Consider the following 24,281-nt stretch of genomic DNA (forward strand, 5'->3'; position numbering starts at 1 on the left):
GAAGCAGGTAATCACCAGGTTGGCTGCTAGGTGGGGAATCTTTTTGGCCACAGCACTTCCTCACAAGTGTCTGTTACTCATAGAGGGATTATCACCTATGTCCATGAAGGGCATAGTCTCACTGATACAATCCTGAACCTGTTAGGACTGGAATAACACAAGGAATTCATATGCTTTTACTTTCAAATAACAGGAGAGAACTTTGGTGCTACTGTTGGCCTGAGTTCAAAGAACAAAGAGGAGACCAGTGGGTATCAATAAGAAGAAAAAATTGGGGAATGGAAAAGATCAGAAAATGTGGGAGAGAATATTCTCCTTGGGGAGATAATCAAAAATAGAGGAATGAAGGCACAACCAATATATCCTTCTATATATCAAATTCTAGTTTCCAGGAAGCTTGGGACAGAAGCTTCCTTCTGCAAGAAGCTTTTCCCAATCTATCTTAATCCAATTGCCCTCCTTCTTTTGATAATTTACTATTTATTCTGTAGATAGCATGTTTTGTATATAGTTGTTTGTTGTTTTCATCTTTATATTATGAGGGCGGGAAGTGTCTTTTGCCTTTCTTTGTATCCACAGCACTAGTGCCTGGCACACAGTAGGCACTTACTGAATGCTTGTTGCCTGACCTATTGGTAGCTGTATAAACTTTCCAGATAGGATTGTAAGAGGGCAGGGTAATATTTTTAGATTTGAAAGAAACAGAGATTATCTAACCTCACAGCTCTTTGGAGATCAAGAAACTGAGGTCCAGAAGTAACAGGTCCTTGATGATACAGGTGACTATGCAAAGCACATGGTAAGCACATTTAATAAGTGCTTGTTGACTGACTAAAAGAGAGTGCAATGTACTAACAATGGTGTCTGCAGGTTTGTCCTCTTTCAGGAATGCAGCAAGAGGTGCTTCTGTGGCTGAACTCTACACCATCTTCTAGAATGGAGGGCAGAGTAAGCATCAATTTCATCCAAGAGGCAAAGCTACACCCAGTGTTACCAACCTAAGGTGTGAATACAATGGTCAGTGAGAATCCTTAGCTAGAATAGGCAATGTGGGTGTAGGAAAAGAGAAGTTCACCCAATGAAAAACAACTCCACAGTTGAAAAGGGCCTTGAAACACAAACAGATTATCAGAGCTGGGAAAGACCTTAGAACATACAAAGCCAAAAAGAGTAAATCCTTTGAAACATAGAATGCCTCATCTACCTTATCCAATACCCTCATTTTATAAGGAAACTGAGATCAGGTGGGGGAGGGAAATTACATGTCCAAAGTCACAAAACTGTTGGTGTTTATCCTTTGTTCTTGAAGAGGGCCAATGATTTCATGAGCATGATGTCTTGACTTGGCCATGAACTTGATTCAAGTGAGGCAGAACTGCATAAAGTCCTCAGCCTCGCTCTCTCCCCTAGAGTCATCAAAGTTCAGTGGCAAGGCAAAAATCAAGATGACTTGTGATGACTCAGGATGCAGTGGATGATCTTCACCTTTCTAAATTGAGGTCTTTCCCAGGTCTCAGTTTATCTGAAGAGAGGTTCATTTCATGACTAAGGGCTAGGTAAGAATTAAGATAAAAGATGGCTTAATCTGCCATCATAAAAATATCACTCTGGGAGGGGAATATCCTCAAAGTTTCTGGCCAGAACAGATAACAATTGCTATTTGCACTCATTCTAAGACATTAAAATCCAAAAAATGAGGCACAGAGACTTGGCTGGGGGTAATTATTGGCTATTCAATGAAAGTCGCATGGTTTCTGTTTAAAGGTATAATCAAGTATCCTCCCTTGAAACACAATGGGCTTTTTAAAAACCTGGTTTCAGAACTATATTTCAGGAAATCATAAATGAAAACTGCACAGACAAAAAGTAAGTTATCCCAGCTTTTGGGAGGAAAGTGAGTGAGGGACAAAGCTAAGATTACAATTCAGATCATCTGACTCAGTTTATTGCAATACATTGGAACCATGAAGTCCAACAAGCATACTCATAAAAAAAGTGATTTTGATTTTTCTTTGCCGGGGCACCTGGGAACTCCTGTTAATCCTCAGCTCTCACATATGCTCCTAATCCTCTTTCCCAGTCTTTCCCTAGCCCATGCTTGGGTCTGAGCCATTCTCCCAACTTTCTGTTTGACAGTGGAATTCCAATCTTCCCCCAATCTCATATTTTCTTGTCCTCCTTTTACTTATGGGAAATAGTCTTACATACTTCATTAAGAAAGATAGACTCTTTCTTTGACCCCTTTCTATTCTGGCCACATACAGCCCTGTGGGAAATGCAGAACTTAAGCTACAAACCTCTCCCAGCAAGAATTAACCATGATCCTAGTCTCCATCTTTGGGAACAAGACAGGAGAGATTCTGTCCTTCTGGGCATCACAATGGGGAATCCAATATGTATTCCTGGTCGAAGAGTCTTCTTGGGCTCCCCAATAGGTTTATTTAAGATCTCTGGTCTTCACTGGGCTCTGTTCTTTGCTATTATAATAACAATAACAGCTAAGATTTCTTTAGTGATTTAAGTTTACCAGACATTTCCACAAACACATACTGAAACACAATAAAAAAAAAAACCCTGCAATACGTAGGGCAAGTATCTCCCTATTTCATGCCATCAATGCCTAGAAGAAAACTGAATTGGATCAGCTAAGTGGTGCAGTGGATAGAGCACTGGCCCTGGATTCAGGAGGCCTTGAGTTCAAATCTGGCCTCAAACACTTCCTAGCTATGTGATGCTGTGCAAGTCACTTAAGCCCAATTGCCTCAAGGAAAAAAAGAATGGAAAAAAACCCAAGGGAATTCAATTGCCCGAAGTCGTACAGGTAGTCAGTAGCAAAGCTGGGACTTAAATAGATTTTTCTTGATTGAGAGTCTCTGGCTCTTTCCCCAGCATTTTCCCCACCCTTTCATCCTTGGGCCATGGTAGTCTCTGGACTTTCAGTCAGACCCAAAGCTAGATAAGACTGGACTGGTCTCTGGGCTAGATTGTACCATGATTTAGATTTTGTTTGGCTTTGTATGATTCTTCTGGATTTCTGAGGAACAAAGAGGTATCTCTTACCCTTGCCTCCCCTCCTTTCACATTGTCTCCCCTTCCCTTAGCACTTACTGGGCATCACCAAGAAACCACGCTTGACCGATCTTGCTTCTCTCCTAGATTATAGTCAGGAAGCAAGACACCAGCTCTCCCTCACAGACAAGGTAGAGAGATGACCTCAGGCTTGGGGAGTGATGTCTCAATGAGGCACAAGTAGGCTACCTCCTATCCCAGAACTGATGGCTTCCCTGGGGGCAGTAGCAGGTAGGGGGATATTTGTGATTGTTAGAATTCTCATAGCTCTTCATTAGCAAATTATACAATTGTCTTTCTATTTCTGGCATGTCTCAGTCCCTATGGGTCAACAGGGAACCTGGGCAAAAAGCTTCCTAACAATGAGAGCTGTCTAACAATGGAATTGTCTCTCTTAGGGGATAGTAAGTTACTCAAAGCTGGTGATTTTCAAGAGAATGTTAGGAGACTATTTATGTGGATTACTCTAGACAATCATCATGATTTGAATGGGGCTTGAACTAGATGTACTCTGAAGTCCCTTTGGGCTTTTACTATGAAGAACATACAAATCTATAAATTGACTTCCTTGTAAAGCAATGAGGCACCCTAACAGAATCAAGGAATATTCATATGGGACAGTAAAAATAGATTCTTTCCTTTGTATAGGCTAATGACAGAGATCCCTTCCGTGTTTGAATGGTATGCTTCATTAGGCAATGAATTCCCCTTTACTGGATATCTTCAAACTCAGGGTAAATGCATACTTCTTATTGTGGAAATTGACCTGGCTTTGGAGACAGATAAACTTGGTTCATATTCTAGTTCTACTGCTTATTGACTCTGAGCAAGATACTTCTATACTTTGGGCTTATATACATATACTTTGATAAGTTTCCTTATCAGTGTAATGGTCCCCTTCCCAGAGTTACATCCTATAATATGTAAGGAATTCCTACTTAAGTATACATTGGATTAGATAACTTCTGATGTCCCTTACAGTTCTGAGTGTAAGAATATAGCCTATTCTGCCAATTACATATCTAATTTTAGTGCTGGTGACTCATTTAGTTCTCCAAGTAGGTACTGACCAGAGGTGTCAAACATGTGGCCCATAAAACACAGGTATCCCATAATACTCCCAAATATGGCCTGAATCAAATTTAAAGGTAAATATTTAAGAAATATTTAACAAAATAAATAAAAATACAACAAAACATAGATAACATTAGGATGTGGTTTTCTAAGTCAATATGTAGCCCACAGGGATCTGTAGGCACATTTTAACAGTCACATTCCTAGTTGAGTTTGACACATAATGATCTATACCATCCTTTATATTCTCCTTAGCTATGAGTAACAGGTGATATCTCTTCTAATGGGATCAGGCCCTATTACCATCCAAATCTCATTTCCCTCCCTAGTCTGATTACTGGATAATAAATGAAAACCAGTTACCCAGGTTTTCAAGGGTCTCAGATTTACATATGTGGAAATATTCTTTAACCCTATGCCTTAAGGAGTAACATGGGGAGGCTGCTGTCTTAATGCAAAGAACCATACCCCAGAGACAAGTGGGAAAGTGTGGTTATTACATACGAAAATTCATAGATCTAGTTTTGGTAGCTATATTGTGGAAAGGATATTAAGTTAGCTAGTCAAAAACCATTTATTACACACTTACTGCATACTAGATAGTATGCTAGGATACAAAGACAAAATTGAATCAATCCCTGCTCCCAAGAAACTTACATTTTACCAAAAAAAAATGTACATATGTGAGAATATAGAGAGTAAATACAAGGTAGCTTAGAGAGGGTGGGCAGTAGAATTTAGGAAGAATCAGAAAAGGTTTTGTGTAGAAGATGGTATATGAGTTTAGCTGGCAGAAGGTAGGAATTCTGAGTTGGAGGTGAGGAAGGAGCGCATTCCAGGCATGGGAGATTGTGTAAGGGAGTGCTGTGTGAGGCACACTTTGGTTACAACATCACATGCAGGAATTGCTTGTATATGAAAATATGTAATTAGTCAGAAAAAATGTTAGGGCCCAAGAACTTGAGAGATTTAAAGTTAAACATGGGAATTTAATTTTTTCCCTTAGAATTAAAAGGAAACCAATGGATTTTAATGGCTGAGAGTGACATGGTTCAGATCTGTATTTAAGGAAAATCACTTCAACAGCTATATGGTGGGTGCATTAGAGCAGGAAGATACTGGAGCAGGGGGAGAAATTAGGAGACCTTCATAATAAATGTGTTGAAAGATTATAAGTTTTAAACTAAGGTGGGGGTTGTGTGAGTAGTGAGGAGGGAATGAATGCAAGGGTTCTTGTGGAGGTAGAAATAGCAAGATTTGGGAAACAAGTATATATGTAGGATGAGGAGAGTGAGTTGTCTAGGCTGATGCTGTGGTTGTGAACGTCTGAGGTTGGAAGAAGGGTGATGCTTTCAGTAAAAATAGAGAAATTTAGAAAAAGAGGAAATGATACCATAATGAATTACATTTTGGAAATGTTGAGTTCATAGTATCTATGCAATCTATCTATCTATCCATCTATCTATCTATCTATCTATCTATCTATCTATCTATCTATCTATCTATTTCTAGTATCCAGTAGGCAGTTGGATGAAATACATCTGGAGTTCAGGAGAAAGAACTGGATAAATATTGACCTGGAAGTCATTTCCATAAAATGATAATTGGCAAATTTAAGCACAATGTAGTTTCTTTCATTCATCTCTCTGGACTTTATCAACTTTATTGTTTTTTTTTTAGATCATGATGGCAACTCCTGTTCTTTTGGAGTCACCTGAAATAAAATGGATTTTTATTCAATCTCTTCGTTTTCACTTAGTATGCGTGCTTTAAATGTTTCTTTTATACAGCAAATTATTGTGTTGTACTTTCTTATCCATTTTTTATCCTTTTTTAAATCGAATTTAACTTGTTTAGATTTAGGGATACAATGGCTCACTTTGTGTTTAGTTTTGTCACTTAGTAATGATAATAATATTAAGGTAGCATTTATATCATGTTTTATTGATTATGAAGCACTTCACATGTTATCTTATTTGATCCTCACAAGTCTTCAAATTCTGTGCTATTATTATCCTATTTTACAGAAGAAGAAATTGAGCCTAAAAAAGGTTAAGTGACTTATACAGGGTCATATAACTAGGAAGTCTCTGAGTGAAGATTTGAACTCAGGTCTTCCTAACTCCAAGTCTGGTACCCTAGCCTGACTTTAGAAAATACTGGGGGAACCAGCAAAAGAGATTGAGTAACCTAAGTAGTGATTTAATAATGTTTTCCTGATTAATGGGTATATTAAAGAAGGAATACAGAAACAATTAATGACTATGAAAAGAGAATGATTATGATGAAATACCAGAATTGAGGGATAGAATTAAAGCAGTCCTCAAAGGAAAAATTGTATATCTGAAAACAGGTGTTAATGAAATAGGCAAACAAAAGATTAGTGAACCGAGTGTACAGTTTTAAAAAGAAGAGAATCAATAAATAGACGACTTCAAAATGATCGCAAAAGAAGGATTCTAGAAAATTAGAGGAAAGGTAGATAAAGGAGAAAAAACATATAAGTGGTAAAGCTAAAAACCTGTACTTTGAAAACTCCAATATAATTTTTAAAAACCTCAGAAAGCAGAAAACAAAATTTCCAAACTAAAAATGAAAAAGTAAGAACTTAAAGAAAATGCATGATTATCTCCTCCCCAAAAGATAAAATTCCGAAATTAACAGCACATGAGATAGACATCATAAACAATCCAACCTCAGAGAGTAAAACTATATCATAAGGAAAATACTATGGGGTGGGGGTGATCTGGTCTAGATGGATTTAGAGATAAATTCTGTTAAAAACTTGAGGAAAAATGAATAGCTACGCTACATAAATTATTCTCAACAATTGAAAAAGAATCATCTTGCCAAAGTCCTCTATCAGATAATTATTATCCTAATACCTAAACTAGTGAGAGATAAAATAGAGAAAGAGAACTATAAACCAATATCATTAATGAATATTGATGTAAAAGCTTCAATAAAATCTTAGTAAAAGACTACAATATTAGAGCCAAAAAAAAAAGCATTCACTCTGGCCACAATGTCTTGTTTCTCCTTGCATCCTGATCCTTCTTCTTTGCTGACTAAAACTTCTGGAGCTCAGACAAGCTCCAGGCTCGGTTCTCTACCTGCTTGGTGCATTGTGATAACATTTTAGGAAGGACAATGATTATCAGGAGATCATTAAGAGGAGGACAATGGATATAACTGGCAATTGTACCTCTTCAGACCCTCATAGGTTGGTTTCTGGCACTATCATTCAGGAAATCAACTGTACAAGGACAAGATAGAAGAGTACTGACTAAAGAAAAATGTATTTGAAAATTATCTGGGGGTTTTTAGTGGACTGTGAACCCAATATGAATCAGCAGTAACATGACAGCCAAAAAAGTCATGACAGGATTCATACCTTCCACTAAAAAGATCATCTCACTCTCCTCAGCCATGTTCAGAACACATTTGAGGTTTTGTGTTCAGTTCTAAGTACCACAATTTAGAAAGGACATTGATAATCTAGAGAGATCCAAGAGAGAACAACCAGGGTGATGAAGGGCCTATGAAGCTGAAGAAACCAAATTTTCTTGGCTTAGAGAAGAGGAAACAGGGGGATGGCATAACTATCTTTACATATTTAAAGGGATGTATTTGAGAGAGAAATGGAATTTGTTCTGCAAGGATTCAGAGGGTAGAATGAGGGCATTGGGTGGAACTTGAAAAGACATATTTTGACTCAATAATAAAAGAAAAGTTCCTCACAATGAGAGTTACTCCAGAATGGAATATGCTTCCTTAGAAAGCTGAGAGGTTTCCCTTCCATGGGGGTCTTCAAAGGAAGGCTAAATGCCCACTTGCCAAGTAAGTTGTAAAATGGATTGTTCATGTAGCACTGTTTTCTCCTAAGTTTCCCTTGAGGAGTCTTCCATAGCTTTATGATTTTACTATTCTAACTGAAGAATGGACAGCCTAAACCCTTCTGTCATAGCAGATCACTGTCCTCTCTCTCTGCTGTTGGTTGCGCAAGTGGACTTACCCTGCCCACAGTATCTCCTTCTTTATCCCAGTGCTCAATGGTCAATAACGCTTTGAGCAAATTTTATATGGTGTTCATAAACTGGTCATTTCTTGTTGAGGGCCGCTCATAAGAGTCTGATATGGGTTTAAGATCCAGGACAGAGTTTGACCTTTGCCCAGGCTTTAACCCAAAGGGCTCAATCATTAAGAAGCAGGGCTGTCCAAATCTCTCCCTGCTAGGAGGCTCCTGAGACATTCCTTCTCACTCTTTGAACCTTAGATTTACATATTCACTCCTCTATACAGGCACCAGGAAAAAGCCTTGGAATTTACAACCCTATCTAGGAACTCTGATAAAGAGGAAATGTATGTTATCACATCCTTAGCAGATATTTTGGGGAGTGTCTCACAGGGAGGACTCTTTGAAGTTAGGATAGATTTTCTCTATATATCCTGTACCCTCTGAAGAACAAACTCAGTCAGTTCTACTGCTCTGCCTGGCCCATGTCTTCACATTTTATTTCGTGCCTTTCCATTTGGTGTACTATCTGCTTGTGGGCAACAATTTCTAAATGTGGTTCTTCTTCTTTCAAAGACTGTCTGGAAGGAATCTCCTAGGAGTGGACCAAGTACCTGGCATTTTGGTGATTTGGGGGGGTCTCTGGACTACATCATATAATTATAGTAATAATAACAATAGAAACCATAGCAATAAAATATGTATATAGAGATGTAATTTATATACATTATTTCATTTGACCATCACAAACTATGTAAGATAGGGTTTATTATAAACATTTTATTGATTCAAAAAGTGAGGCTCAGATAGATTAAGTGACTTGCCCAGAAATGCAAAGTTAGTAAGTATCAAAAGCTGTATTCAAACCCAGATCTTTCAAATCAGAACCCCTCTATCCACTACACCATACTCCTCACAATGACAACTTGGAATGACTAAAAAAATCATTAATATGTTATGAATTGAAGTGAATTTATTTAGAGTTATCAAGGAACTGTGATTACTTGAGCAAATGTCCAATGTTGAACTTTTAATGAAACAATAAAGTTGAGTTTTTTTTTAAAAAGATCTTGAACAGCTCTGAAGGACTTATAATGAAAAATCATCTCCATTCTCAGAGAAAGAACTGATGGAATGTGAATACAGATTGAAGCATAGTTTTCAAACTTTACTTTTCTTGGAATTTTTGGGGAGATCTGTTTTCCTTTATAACATGACTAATATGAAAATATGTTTTCCATGAATACACAAAGACTACAAAAAAGATCTTGACCAGTTGTAATATTGAGCCAAATCTAATTAGATGAAATTAATAAGAATAAACATGTGGTCTTAGACTTGGGTTGGGAGGGCAAATGACAAAGTTTATATATATATATATATATATATATATATATATATATGAGAACCAATTAAAGGAATTTGAGATGTTTGTCCTGAAGAAGAGAAGACTTTAGTTGGACATAACAGCTGTGTTCATGGGTTTGAAATTATCTCATGTGGAAAAGTGATTGGATTTTCTCTGCTTGGCCCCAGAAGATGCAATGAAGAAAGATGAGGTAAACCCACAAGGAGGCCAATTTCAGCTCAGCAGAAGAAAAAACTTTCTTGCAATTAAAATACTACAACAGCAGCATTGGCTGTCCTGGGAAGCAGTGGATTCCTTGTTGGGAACATAGTAGATGATTCAAACGGAACTGAAGAGCCTCTGAGGTACTTTCCTGCTCAAGATCTCCAGGGCTTGGTAACTTCATATGTGATATTGGACAGCTCTCACTGTTAAGGAGATTTCTGCTATGGTTTCCTGCCCCATAGAGAGTTCAGCTGTTCAGGGATAAGAAATATAACTACATGGTTTTTCTAATGAAGAGTCTGGGGGATTGAGCCTTTTAGGCACTAGAAATTTCAAATATTCTTCCTGTTTCTCCACAGCTGTCTCAGGCCAGGAGGGAGTCTGCTTGTGCCTCCCAGACATATCAGCCCAACTGCCTGAAACCCTGCACTTTTTCTGGGACCCAGAGTATCTGCCTTGCCCTCCATTAGAAGAGATACAGTCAGCCAAACCTGGCCCATTGGTTATGTTCAGTAACAGATTGGAGGTAGGAAGTGCTGGGAAGGGAAAGAGTAAAAGAAGTCCAAAGTAAGGGAAAAGAGAAGCATCTCATTGTGCTCAGAAGCTTAAGGAGATTTTCCCAAACCCAGCACAGATGAAATCATAGGCTAATCCAGTCAATAGAGCAAGAAAATCTGACCTATTTCAGAGTCTACTTGAAAGTCCAAAGTTCAGCCCAGGACCAAGTTTGGAGGAAAAGCAAAGGAAAGTCGAATAAGCCTTATACTCTGAATCATGTTCAGGTTCCTTCCTTGCCAATAAGCCTTGGTTTAATTATTTTCATTTTTGGGCCCTGAGCCATAAAATGGGAATCAAAAATTTTTTATTGATTTCATGGTGGGGTTTTTGTGAGAGTTAAATGAGATCATCTTTGTGGAATTTTTCTAGTGACCTTAAATCATTTCAGAAAGATAAATTTTTATTTTTGTCACAATAGCAGAGACATGAGTCCATTGTGCATCAATCCTTTTCAGCCAAGTGTAATCCAAGCACCAGGGACAATCTTTAGCCAGAGGTAAGTCTCAGATGCCCTAATGGGAAGCTTAGCAAAGACAGAGACTTATACTCCTAATCCAGATAAAAGGGAGTGGGCAATGGTAAGGCTCTTTTCATAAAACTGTAGATGACTGCTGTGGTTCTGTTTTTTTTTTAATTTTTATTTTTGTGATATCCTCTTACTTTTCTTCCTACTTAATAGTATTTTCTTTTTTCAATTACATGTGAAGATAGTTTTCAACATTCACTTTTATAAGATTTTGAGTTCCAGTATTTTTTCTCCTTCCCTCCCTTCCCTCCCCATCCCCAAGATGGCAAGCAATCTGATATAAATTATGCATGTACAATCATGTTAAACATATTTCCACATTAGTCATGATGTGAAAGAAGAATCAGAACAAAAGGGAAAAACCATGAGAAAGAAAAACCAAGAGAAGTTAAAATACCATGCTTTGATCTGCATACAGACTCCATAGTTCTTTCTCTGGATGTGGATAGTAATTTCCATTACTAGTCTTTTGAATTGTGTTAGGTCATTGTATTGCTGAGAAGAGCTAACTTTATCAAAATTGGTCATTGCATAATGTTGCTGTTACTGTGTACAATGTTCTTCTGGTTCTGCTCACTTCACTCAGCATCAATTCATGTAAGTCTTTCTAGGTTTTTCTGAAATCTGCCTGCTCATCGTTTCTTATAACACAATAGCATTCCATTACATTCAAATACCAAAACTTGTTCAGCCATTCGCCAATTGGTGGGCCTCCTCTCAATGTCCAATTCTTTGCCAGCACAAAAAGAGCTGTTATAAATATTTATGTATGTATGGGTCCTTTTCCCTTTTTATGGGGATGCATAGCTACTAGTGGTATTGCTGGATCAAAGGGTATGCAAAATTTTATAGCCCTTTGGACATAGTTTCAAATTGCTCTTGAAGATGGGTGAATCAGTTCACAACTCCACTGACAGTACAATAGTGTTCCAATTTTACCACATCTTCTCCAGCATTTATCTTTTTCCTTTTCTGTCATATTAGCCAATCTTATATGTGTGAGGTTTTACCTGAGAGTTGTTTTAATTTGAGTTCCTCTAATTAACAGTCGTTTAAATAAGTTTTCATATGACTATAGATAGCTGTAATTTTTTTCATCTGAAAACTGCTTGTTCATTTTCACTGTTCATTTGTTCAATTGTTCATGTTCATTGTTCAATGTATCAATTAACTCCTATGATTCTATAGACCTCTGAAAGGCACTGTACACTGAACTTATTACTCAGGGCACAAATCACAGGTTCAAGGAGTGTGGGTAAGGGCAGGGGAGTCGAATGGAAGGACTGCCAACCCTATTAACAATTAATCTGTCGGCTGAAACCATTTCCTATAATCTGAAACTAGTCAAAATCATAGGGCATTTTCAGAAAATGGGCTGGAATTCCTAGGGAGATTGTCAGGGAAAATACATGTTAAGGACACAGGCAGAGACTCTATAGTATTTGGAATATAGTCCAAAAATGCACCAAGATATCTGATTGTCCCTTTTGCAGACATTATTTTATGATGTATGAAAGATCACTGCAATGTATATGCACTTTCCTTAGATTTTGTTAAATTCAATAGAGCAGTTGTCTCTGACTCACACATCACTTCCTATTGCCTGTTACTTATTATCCTAATATAATGTAATTTTTAAAATTGATTTTGTCATCTCTTATGCATTTTATCCACTTGGTCTTTTTTTCATTTTCTCTTTCTGCTTCTGATAGGGATAGGACCAGGTAATCTGAAATTCTAATTTATTATTTTGGCTTCTATTATATTCCTCTCTCCCACTCTCCTTCCTTTCTACCTTCTATTCTTATCCCCATTGCTGTAAATGCACAGTCTTTTCCTGGGGATACTGGCACAAAAATCAGCTTATGAAAAGTAACCAGTATTTCTTGAATTCTACTATGAGGAACTATTCCTATCTAGGAAGCATTTGGTACCAGGTTGCTTAATGGTATACTGTGCAACCATACTGTGAACAAGAGACTTTGATCAATTGTTAGTTGCTGCATTTTTCTGCCTCTAAGGATGTGGGAATGATTGGGCTGGGGGAAGAGAGACAGAGAAAGGAGCCAAAAAAAGTTAGAAGGGAGTTAAGGAATAGGGAAGATTGGTTATGTGATATCATTGTAGGAGGTGACAATTGCTTTCAAATATTTGAAGGATGGTTTTGAAAAAGATTGGATGTGTTGTGCTTGACCTCAAAGAGCAGAACTAGGAATACTGCATGTAAGTTGCAAAAAAAAATATTTTTTTTCAATTTGATAGAAGGAAAAACTTCTTAAGAATTACAGCATTGGGGCTCTACAAGAGGGTCAGGCAGACATTACATCAAGCCTAGGAGGAATTTTATGGGGGTTCTAGAAAGTGGAGAAGTGGAGCTTTAGAAAAAGGACTTCCATAAGCTTTATGACCCCTTTGTAACAAGTACTCTCCTCTGAATGATATCTGTACTTGCCAGAGAGTATATTTCTGCTGTGTTTTCTTTGGAGTGGTGGGTTATTTTATACAAACTGGTCATACTATTTAACCTTGGTAAATACCCCTTTTTAGAAACCCATCAAATCTGTCTGACATCAACTCAAAATTAATAGAGGAATTGTATTGGTGGAATGTTATAAGTATGTAAGTTTATAAATATTACAGAACTATTCCCAAACACCTCAAGGGCTAACCCTAGAACTTTGAAGGGAAAGATAGCTGTTATCTTCTAGGGACCCAACTTGCTGATCTGAGTGTGGGTTAGGAGAATAACCCCATAGTATATCCTACACATGTGAAAAAGACTCGAGGATCTCAGTGGGGGATAAGGTAAATATAAATCAGCACAGACTTCTTTTGGCCTGGCCACGATAATCCTTCTGGGGGATTCTTATCTCTTACTGGCCATCAACTTCAACAGGATCTAGTATTGCTACTACCACCAACACTACCCCCAAAATGAGCAAGAAACTGCTTTTCTTCATGTCTCCAAGTATTCTCTCTTTGGGGTTTCAAGGTATCTGCCTATAATAGATAGGTACCCTGCTTCTACCTTTTCTGGAGTGGTTGCTATCTTTAAGTATTTGAAGGGCTAGCAAGAAGAATTAGACCTTTTCCCCTTAGCCTAGAGAGGACATGGCAAAAAGACAAATTTGGACTTGATCTCAGAAAACAAAGGAACCAGCAAACAAAATTGCTAACAAGTAAAGCTTTCCAAATGTGGAATGGGCTCTATCAGGAGGTGGTAGGTTCCTACTCATGGAAGGCCTTCAAGCAACAGCTGGATTATGACTTCTTATCTGTAAAATGACCTTTCATCATCACCCTGTTGTGGATTTCAAATTCATGACTCATTGCCCGGGACCTTCTCACCCTTCAACATTGTTCTTCAATGTCACCCTCCTTTTCTCATTTGGTGAGTTCCTTGAGGGAGTTCCCCATTTGGGGAAAGAGCTTAGCTTTGTCCTTCTTTATTCTCCTGTTGTCTGTGCCTCTGAGTCTCCAGGCTGTGTCACCATGCCCTTGTACTGCTATCTTTGCCCTCCCTGCCTCACCTCTCTTATTCTCGTTTTTGTATCCCTAGCACTTAACACTGTGTCTGTTACATAGTGAATTTTTAATAAACGCATACTGCCTGCCTAATCATCTAGGAAAAGCTTAGTATGTGCTTTTCATAGCCACATCAAATTGTCCATGGGTTATATAGGGAGAATTCTTATTTAGATATAGGTTAGACTAAATGACTTCAGTGGTCTACTTCAATTCTGACGTTCAGTGATTCTAGAATTCTCAGAGGGATTCATCTTCTAGAAATTCTGTCTCATTTCCTCAAACCGTTCTAGACTTTACTAGCTAATATAAAGAACATAGAAGGTGGTCCTGTCCTTGTTTGAGGTTAACTCTACCCTCAGGTCTTAGGTGGAGGACTGACTCTATTCCCTCCTGAAACATCTTCCTAGACTAAATAGGCCCATTTAATCCTGGCTCCATCTTCCATCCACAGTATTGTTAGCTTGGGCCACATACTCCAGTGAGGTTTTTTTCCCCCCTTTTCAAAGCCACATGAATCATAGGAAAGGAACTTAAAATATAAGGCCAGCTGGGATGGACTTTAGAATATAGAATGTCAGAGTTTTGAGGGGTTATAGAGGACATGTCAGAACTGGAAGGTGTTATTGCTTGGAGCTCCCAGAACCTTTTCAAAGCTCATGGGAGCAGAGCCTCGGAGAGATACCCTTTCATATACATATACATACATATACATATACATATACATATACATATACATATACATATACATATACATATACATATACATATACATATACATATACATATACACATACACATACACATACACATACACATACACATACACATACACATGCACATGCACATACACATACACATGCACATGCACATGCACATGCACATGCACATGCACATGCACATGCACATGCACATGCACATACATATACATATACATATACATATACATATACATATACATATACATATACATATACATATACATATACATATACATATACATATACATATACATATACATATACATATACATATACATATACATATACATATACATATACATATACATATACATATACATATACATATACATATACGTGTCTTTGTGTGTGGGGGGGTATACATATCCCTTGGCTGTCTCAGGGGGCCCTAGCAACACCGACTCGCCAGATATTGGAAGGGTGATCCCGTCCACTACTAGCTATGTGTCGCTACAGCACATAAGAAAAGGGAAACACGCAAGTCACTAGACTCCCCCTGCACACAAGTCCATAATTCACTTGAAATTATCAGAAATCTTCTAGTAGACAGTAAACTCACTATGAGTCAGCAGTGATAGGGAAGACAAAATAATCTGAGTATAAATTAACCTTCATTAAAGGAGACAAAGCCGCCAATAAGAAGGAGGTGATCATTCCATTATCCTTGACCAAGGTCAAACTCTGTCTGAAATTTTTTCACTTAGTTCTGGTTCCCACAACTTAGAAAAGATATTGATAATCTGGGGAGGAGGTAAGGGAGAGTGACCAGGACAGGAAGGCCTATGAAGATCAGTGAAAAGAGCTAGAGTTACTTGGCCAAAAAGAGAGATAACATATGTAATATGGGCTGTCTTCGCATGTTGAAAGAGATGTTATGTGGGAGAGAAATGGGACTCAGAGGGTAGACTGAGAGCATTGGATAGGACTTGAAAACAGGTGTATTTTGGCTCAGTAGAAAGGAAAGTGAGAGCAACTCTATCTTCGTGTCATGCTCTTCTCATTTCTTTTTCCCAGCAGAAAAGTCAGCCCCATGGTACCAGGAAACCAAGTGAGAGAGTGGAATAGGCTTCTTCAGGAAACTGAGAGTTTTCCTTTCCATGGAGGTCTTCAAGGAAAGGTGAGATGCCCACATTCCAGGTAAATTGTAGGGTGGATTTTTTGGTGTGGTACAGCTTGTACTACATGTCCTATAAAATTCCTCCCATCTCTATGTGATTTTATGATTCCTGTTAAAAAATGGATGTCCAAAGCCCTTCTGTAATACCAGATCACTGCCCTCTCTCTCTCTGTTATTGGCTGCAGGAATGGACCTGCCCTGACCGTAGTATCTCTTTCTTTCTTTTTAATGTTCAAGGGTATCTTTTTTGTTCCCTTTAAAAAAAACATTTTTCATTTATTTTATTCTGAACTTAAAAAATAAAACAAGCATTTTATTAATACAGTAGAATAGAAAAAGATGCATATACATGAAACTGTAAATCTATTAAGTAAAACTTGCTATTCCTTTTAAATATATAATAAAGATATCATGTAACTTTCTTTTCTTTTCTTGTTCTTCTTCTCCTCTGCCCCCCTATCCTAGAGACAGCTACCATTACATGCAAATAAGTGTGCATATGTACATAATATATATATATATGCAAAATCATTCTATGCCTACTTCTATTTGTTAGTTCTTTCCCTGGATGCAGTTACTATGTTCCATCACATGTCTTTTGTAGTTAATGTGAGTATTTATAATAGTCAAAATGACTTAGCTGCTCAAACTCATTCTTAAAATAATATTGCTGTTACGGTTCTATTCATTTCACTCTTTGTTATTTCATGTAAGTCTATCCATGTTTTTCTAAGATCATCAAGGTCATCATTTCTTAGAGCACTGTAGGGCTGTAAGTATAAGATAAGATATAAGATAAGCAGTACTATTAGATAGTGATCATATACCACAACTTATTGAGCCATTCCCCAATTGATGAGCACCCGAACAATTTCCAATTCTTTGATACCACAAAGAGAAATGCTATAAATATTTTAGAACACATAGGTTCTGCTTATTTTCCCCTAATTACCTTTGTAAAAAGCCGTAGTAGTGAAACTTTAGGTCAAAGCGCAGAGAGAGCTTAATAAATCTTTGGGCATAATTCTATATTGTTTTCCAAAATTGTTGGATCAGTTGACAGTTCCACCAACAGTGAATTAATGTTCCCATTTGTCCACATCCCTTCCAATATTTTTTACTTTCCCCTTCAATCATTTTAGCCAATCTGATAGGTGTAAAACGGTATCTCAAGGTTATTTTAATTTGCATTTCTGTAGCTGACAACGATTTTAGAGCATTTTTTATATGATGACGAGTTGTTTTGATTTCTTCATCAGAAAATTGCTTGTTCGTGTCCTTTGACTATTTTATCAATTGTGGAATAGTATCCTTTTCTTTATCCAAGTGCTCAAGGGTCATTGATGCTTAGAGTAGATTTGAGATGGTGTTCTTAAATTGGTCATTCTTAAATGTGGTTGTTTATGTTTCAAAGACTGTCTGAACTAGAAGGAATCTTAGAAGTCATTAGGTCCAAGTTCTTTATCTTGCATTGAGGAGGAATGTGGAACTAGTGACTTGTCCAGGATCACAAAGATAATTAATGGCAGAGACAGGGACAGAAATGAGGAATTCTAAGTCAGAGGCTGGTCAGAATCAGAGTTCTTTCCATTTCATGTATGAGGATAACTGTATTTTCATGTCATGCTCTTCTCATTTTTTTTTCCCAGCAGAAGAGTCAGACCCATGGTACCAGGAAACCAAACACAATTCACTGAATTCATCCTCTTGGGATTTTCTGAAAAGGCAGATGAGCAGGGGCCCCTCTTTGGACTATTCTTGGCCATGTATTTGGTCACAGTGCTTGGAAACCTACTCATAATGCTGGCCATTGGCTCTGACTCTCATCTTCACACCCCCATGTACTTCTTCCTTTTCAACTTGTCCTTTGTAGATATCTGCGTGGTAACCACCACAGTCCCCAAGATGCTGGTGAGCATCTTCACGCAGAACAAGGCCATTTTCTATGTGGACTGTCTTGCCCAGATGTACTCCTTTATGTTTTTCATTGCTTTGGACAATTTCCTTCTCACTGCAATGGCCTATGACCGATTTGTGGCTATCTGTCATCCTCTACACTATACAGCCATCATGAATGCTCAGCTCTGTGGCCTGCTAGTGTTGATCTCCTGGATTATAAGCTTTCTGAACTCCCTTCTTCACAGCCTGATGGTAACACTTCTCCCCTTCTGTTCAGACCATGAAATTCAACATTTCTTTTGTGATCTTGCTGAGGTTCTGAAACTCTCTTGTTCTGACACTCTCCTCAATTATGTCTTGCTATATCTTGTTACTGGACTGCTGGGTTTTCTCCCTTTCACAGGGATCCTTTTCTCTTACAGTAAGATCTGTTCTTCCATTTTGAAAATCCCATCTGCTCAGGGTAAGTATAAAGCCTTTTCTACCTGTGGGTCTCACCTCTCTGTTGTTTCCTTATTCTATGGCACAGGACTTGGAGTACATTTGAGCTCCTTAGCTACCCACTCTTCCTGGAAAAGCACTGTTGCTTCAGCAATGTATGCTGTAGTCACCCCCATGTTGAACCCCTTCATCTATACACTAAGGAATAAAGACATAAAAGGTGCCCTTAGGAGGCTCATTAGCAGAATAGCCTCCTCTCAATGATGGGGCTGGCTCCTGGTCCTTGGAATAAGACACTGGTATTACCCAGGGAAATATTGAGAGGCAGAAATCTCGGATTCTTCCATTTTCTCCCCACTCAAATCTATCCTCCGTTTAGCTCCTACAGTGATTTTCCTCAAGTGCAAGTCTGATTCTGTCACCCTTCCCCCATTGAATACCAGTGGCTTCCTATTGCCTCTAGGATCAAATACAAAATTCTCCATTTAACATTCAGATCCCTTCATACCCTAAACCCTTTCTACCTTTGAGTCTTGTAATACTTTATTCCCTACCACACACCCTTGGCTTCAATATCCCCTCTTTAGGATTCTGTGAAGACACTCTATTTCTGGACTCTGGGCATTTTTTCAGGCTGCCCCTCACATCTGGAATGCTCTCTCTCCTCAACTGCACCTACTGGCTTCTTTTGCTGCTTTTTAGTCCCAAATTTCAAAAAATCTCTTCTTTTACTGGAAGCCTTTCCCAACTCCTCTTAATTCTAGTCCCTTTTCTTAATGATTTGTCAATCATTATCAATATGTATTAACTCAATTTATTAATTATTATTGTATTAAGCACTATTAATCCTGTATATACTTTGTTTTTATGCATTTGTTTGCATGTTGTCTCCCCAGTTAGATTGTGCGATCCTTGAGGTCAAGGACTGTCATATCTTCATTTTGTATCCCCAATACTTAGCACAGTGACTGACAAATAGCTGCTGCTTAATAAATGTTGATTGATGAATCTCAAGGTTCCTACCTTACTGGCTCACTCTGCTCATTCACTACAAATGACCTTGATCTTTTTCTTCATGGCCCCTGTTCCTGGAGTTTCCACCACAATGACATCTGGTTGAACATATCCTGCTTCCTCAGGATATTTTCTAACTTAAAAAAATGCTAGATATGGAGTGAAAAGGCCCTGATGTTATCCCTCAGCCTACCACTTATGATCCGTGTGCCCTTGGCCAAGACATTTAATATCTTTATCACTCTTCATTTCCGAAGTGGAAGTTGAAAGACCTGCCCTGACTACTTAACATTTTTTGTACATCAAATCAAACATTGTTTATGAAAGTGCTTTGTAAACAATGAAATGCCATATAGCTCCAGGACAGGAAGGAATCAATTACAAAACTGATATGGGATTTCATCACTGAGAGTCTAGGTGCCAATTCCTTCATGCCTTAGCAGGTATCCATTATGAGTTGCTGTGGGAAAAAAAAAATTGTCACATGGTGGCCAACGCTCTCATGATGAACTTCTTTGTGCTTTGCCTAATACCATAGGTGAAGTCTTTTTATTTAGTTGGATCTGGAAGAACTGGAGCACTGATGACACATTCTATAAGAAAGTAATGTCAACTCCATGTGACAATGAGACATGGAATGTGTACATTTGTGGAAAGTCCAAGTGCTTTCACATTTGGCCATGTCACAACTTTGCTTTAGATGCTTTCTGGGTTACCAATTATATCTAAGATAAAATTCCACCTCCTATGGATTTTAAAACCCTTCAAATCTAATTCCAACATATATTCCAGGCTGGATTTCACACCACTACTCAAACATTCTCCAATCAAATTCATCTACTTGTAACAATGTTCCCATCTCTCCCTTCAGAGCTGTTACACAGGCTGTTTCCCACACATGGAAGAGAGGCGAGCCTGTACTCACCGCTATGTCTTGGATGTTCTACCTCCATTCATTGCTGTTTGAGTACTAACTCCAAAAAGAATTCCTGAATTCCCCAGTTGTTAGTATTACTCCCACTCCCACAAATTTACTCTATACGTTTCACTTTTCTTTATCTGCGCACATCTTGAATTTTCCTTGCCACAAAGGAAGCTTAGAGAGTAGAGAGATTGCTTCATATTTGTTTTTGTATACAAAGCACATGACACAATACCTGGCACATTGTAGGCATTTAAAGAATTCTTGATATGGGAAACAGAGCCAAGATGGCAGAGTGAAAGCAGTGACTTGCTTGAGCTCTCCTCCAAACCCCTCCAAATACTCATAAAAAATCTCTCTAAACAAATTCTGAAGCAGCAGAATCCACAAAAAGAGTGAAACAAATTTCCAGCCCAAGACAAACTGAATGATTGATCAGAAAGGTGTATCATGCCGGGCTGGGAGCGCAGCACAGCACAGCATGGGCACGCAGGCTGCTGCCAACCTGGAGCAGGCCTCTGGCAACCTGGAACAGGCCTCAGAGGACTGAATCCCGGGCAACTGTGGAGGTTTCCAGACTCCTCAATCCACCAATGCCAAGGACAACTTAGAAGGTCAGTGGGAAAAGTCTGTTTCTGTCGGTGCTGAGAAAGGAAAGCAGGGTTTCAGCTCCATTCCCCAAGAGCGAGGCGCTGGGGGGGGCAGCTGCTTCCTGAGCTTCTGGCCCACAGACTGAGGGGGAATCCAGTGGCTGATCAGAGAGGGATTGCAGGGATCTCTCTGCCAGTGCTGAGACAGGAATCTCTTGCTATGCCCGTGTGTGGATCTGGGTCACAGTTCTGGGCAGCAGTGCTGGGGTGAGGAGGAGCGCTGGCTTGGTGGAGCTTGCAGCGATTGTGGAGAGGAGCCCCTCCTCACAGTTACAGGACAGAAAGGAGTACTTGTGGTCACAGGCCAGGAAAGGAGTAAACACCTCGCCCCTTATCATACCACCTTGGAAGAACTGAAAATTTACAGGGCCCTACAAGTATCTCTGAAAACAGCTGTACAAACCCCCCGAAGCTTGGGACAGTACATTCTCCACATTGGAAGCAGATTCTACCTTAACAAAGAGTTTAAAACTCAAGTAATTGGCCGGGATCATGAGCAAGCAGCACAAAAAGAGTCAGACTATATTATCTTACTTTGGTGAAAAAGAAGATCAAAATATACAACCAGAAGAAGACAACAAAGTCAAAGCTCCTACATCCAAAGCCTCCAAGAAAAATATGAATCAGTCCAGGCCTTGGAAGAGCTCAAAAGGGATTTTGAGAAAAGTAAGGGAAGTAGAGGAAAAACTGGGAAGAGAAATGAGAGTGATGCAAGAAAATCATGAAAACAAGTCAACAACTTGCTAAAGGAGACCCAAAAAAATACTGAAGAAAATAACACCTTAAAAAATAGCCTAACCCAAATGGCAAAAGAGGTCCAAAAAGCCAATGAGGAGAAAAATGCCCTAAAAAGAAAAATTGGCCAAATGGAAAAGGAAGTCCAAAAGATTACTGAAGAAAATACTTCCTTAAAAATTAGAATAGAGCAATTGGAAGATAGTGACTTTATGAGAAATCAAGACACAGTAAACAAATCCAAAAGAATGAAAAATTAGAAAACAATGTGAAATATCTCATTGGAAAAACAACTGACCTGGAAAATAGATCCAGGAGAGAGAATTTAAAAATTATTGGACTATCTGAAAGCCATGATCAAAAAAAAGCCTAGACATCATCTTTCAAGAAATTATCAAGGAAAACTGCCCTGATATATTAGAACCAGAGGGCAAAATAGAAATTGAAAGAATCCACAGATCTCCTCCTGAAAGAGATCCCCAAAGGAAAACTCCTAGGAATATTGTAGCCAAATTCCAGAGTTCCCAGGTCAAGGAGAAAATATTACAAGCTGCCAGAAGGAAACAATTCAAGTACTGTGGAAACACAATCAGGATAACACAAGATTTAGCAGCTTCTACATTAAAGGACTGCCGGGCATGGAATATAATATTCTGGAGGGCAAAGGAGATAGGATTACAACCAAGAATCACCTACCCAGCAAAACTGAGTATAATCCTTCAGGGGAAAAAATGGTCATTCAGTGAAATAGAGGACTTTCAAGCATTCTTGATGAAAAGACCAGAGCTGAATAGAAAATTTGACTTTCAAATACAGGACTCCAGTGGAACATGAAGAGGTAAACAGGAAAGAGAAATCATAAGAGACTTATTAAGATTGAACTGTTTACATTCCTGCATGGAAAGATGATATTTATAACTCATGAGACCTTTGTCAGTATTAGGGTAGTTGGAGGAAAAAAATTATATGTATGTATATGTAGATAGATAGATAGAGGGCACAGGGTGAGTTGAAGATTAAGGGGTCATATCTGGAGAATAAAATTAAGGGATGAGAGAGGATTATACTCAGAGAAGAAGAAAGGGAGAGGTAGAATGGGGTAAATTATCTCACAAAAAAAACGAAAAGAAAAGTCTCTTACAGTGGAGGGGAAATGGGGAAGGTGAGAGGGAATGAGTGAATCTTATTCTCATAGGATTTGGCTTAAGGAGGGAATAACATACACATTCAATTGGGTATGGAAATCTGTCTTACCCTACAGGAAAATAGGGGGAGAAGGGGACAAGAGAGCAGGGGGATGATAGAGAGGAGGGCAGATTGGGAAAGGGGTAATCAGAAGTAAATACTTCTGAGGAGGGACAGGGTCAAAAGAAAGAATAGAATAAATGGGAGGGCAGGATAGGATTAAGGGAAATAGAGTTAGTTTTTCACATGTCTACTATGGACGTGATTTGCATAACTGCACACGTATAATCTATATTGAGTTGTTTGCCTTTTCAATGTGGGTGGGTGGGGAGGGAGGAAGAGAGAAAATTTGAAACCTAAAGTTTTAAAAACATGTGTTTAAAAAAATGTTTTCACATGCTACTGGGAAATAAGAAATACAGGAAATGGGGTACAGAAGTCTATCCTGCCCTACAGGAAAATAGAAGGGGAAGGGGATAAGAGAAAGGGAGAGAGATAGAAGAGAGGACAGACTAGGGGAAGGGATATTCAGAATGTATGACATCTTGGGGTGGGGGGAGGGGGGAGATGAGGTGAAAATTTGGAATTCAAAAACTTGTGAAAGTGAATGTTGAAAACTAAAAATAAACAAATTTATATTAAAAAAAAAGAATGCTTGATATGAATTGACCTCACCTTGGCTCTCTCCCTTCTGAATCACAAAATCATAGAAGAGAACTTGAATGTTCTCTGCTCCAGCATCTTAAATCATGAAACAATCCTCTCTAGATCTAAAATGGACCTGAAAAAAGGAGATCATTCATTTTTGGCTTGAACTCTTTCAATCACAGGGACATCTTTACATAATAATGTATCCATTCACATTTTCCAGCTTACTGATCCCAGGCAGAGTTGGTTTATTATCTTGAACATGTATGTTTTCAGTGTCTGTTTATAGGCTGTGCTAAGTCTTGCATTTTCAGTGGGATGAAATAAAGGTTACTCCATATTGCATTTGAGTTTGTTACTCTGAGGTTATGTAAGGGACCTGGAGACTCAGCTGACATTTGGGGAACTCTAGATATGAACTATAACTAAATTTTACTTTGAATTTTTCTTGGAAATAAACTCTGTGACTAGGGCATAACAAGTCAAAGAAAGAAAAGTTATATTTGGAGGTTCAGCCCCTAGGAGTGGGCTAAATACCTATCATTCTGGTGATTTGGGGGATCTCTGGA

General features: G+C 38.4%; 1 protein-coding gene across 1 annotated transcript; it reads left to right on the top strand.

The window, feature by feature from the left end:
• Positions 1-17,868: 17,868 nt before the first annotated feature.
• LOC110196209 (olfactory receptor 7D2-like) lies at positions 17,869-18,822 on the top strand. The gene has a single exon (XM_020969354.2). It carries the CDS (start codon positions 17,884-17,886, stop codon positions 18,820-18,822), a length of 939 nt encoding a protein of 312 aa, XP_020825013.1. The 5' UTR covers positions 17,869-17,883.
• The last annotated feature ends 5,459 nt before the right edge of the window (positions 18,823-24,281 follow it).

Source organism: Phascolarctos cinereus, unplaced genomic scaffold (genome assembly GCF_003287225.1).
Source record: "Phascolarctos cinereus isolate Bilbo 61053 unplaced genomic scaffold, phaCin_HiC Scaffold_4;HRSCAF=312, whole genome shotgun sequence".
Lineage (NCBI taxonomy): Eukaryota > Metazoa > Chordata > Mammalia > Diprotodontia > Phascolarctidae > Phascolarctos > Phascolarctos cinereus.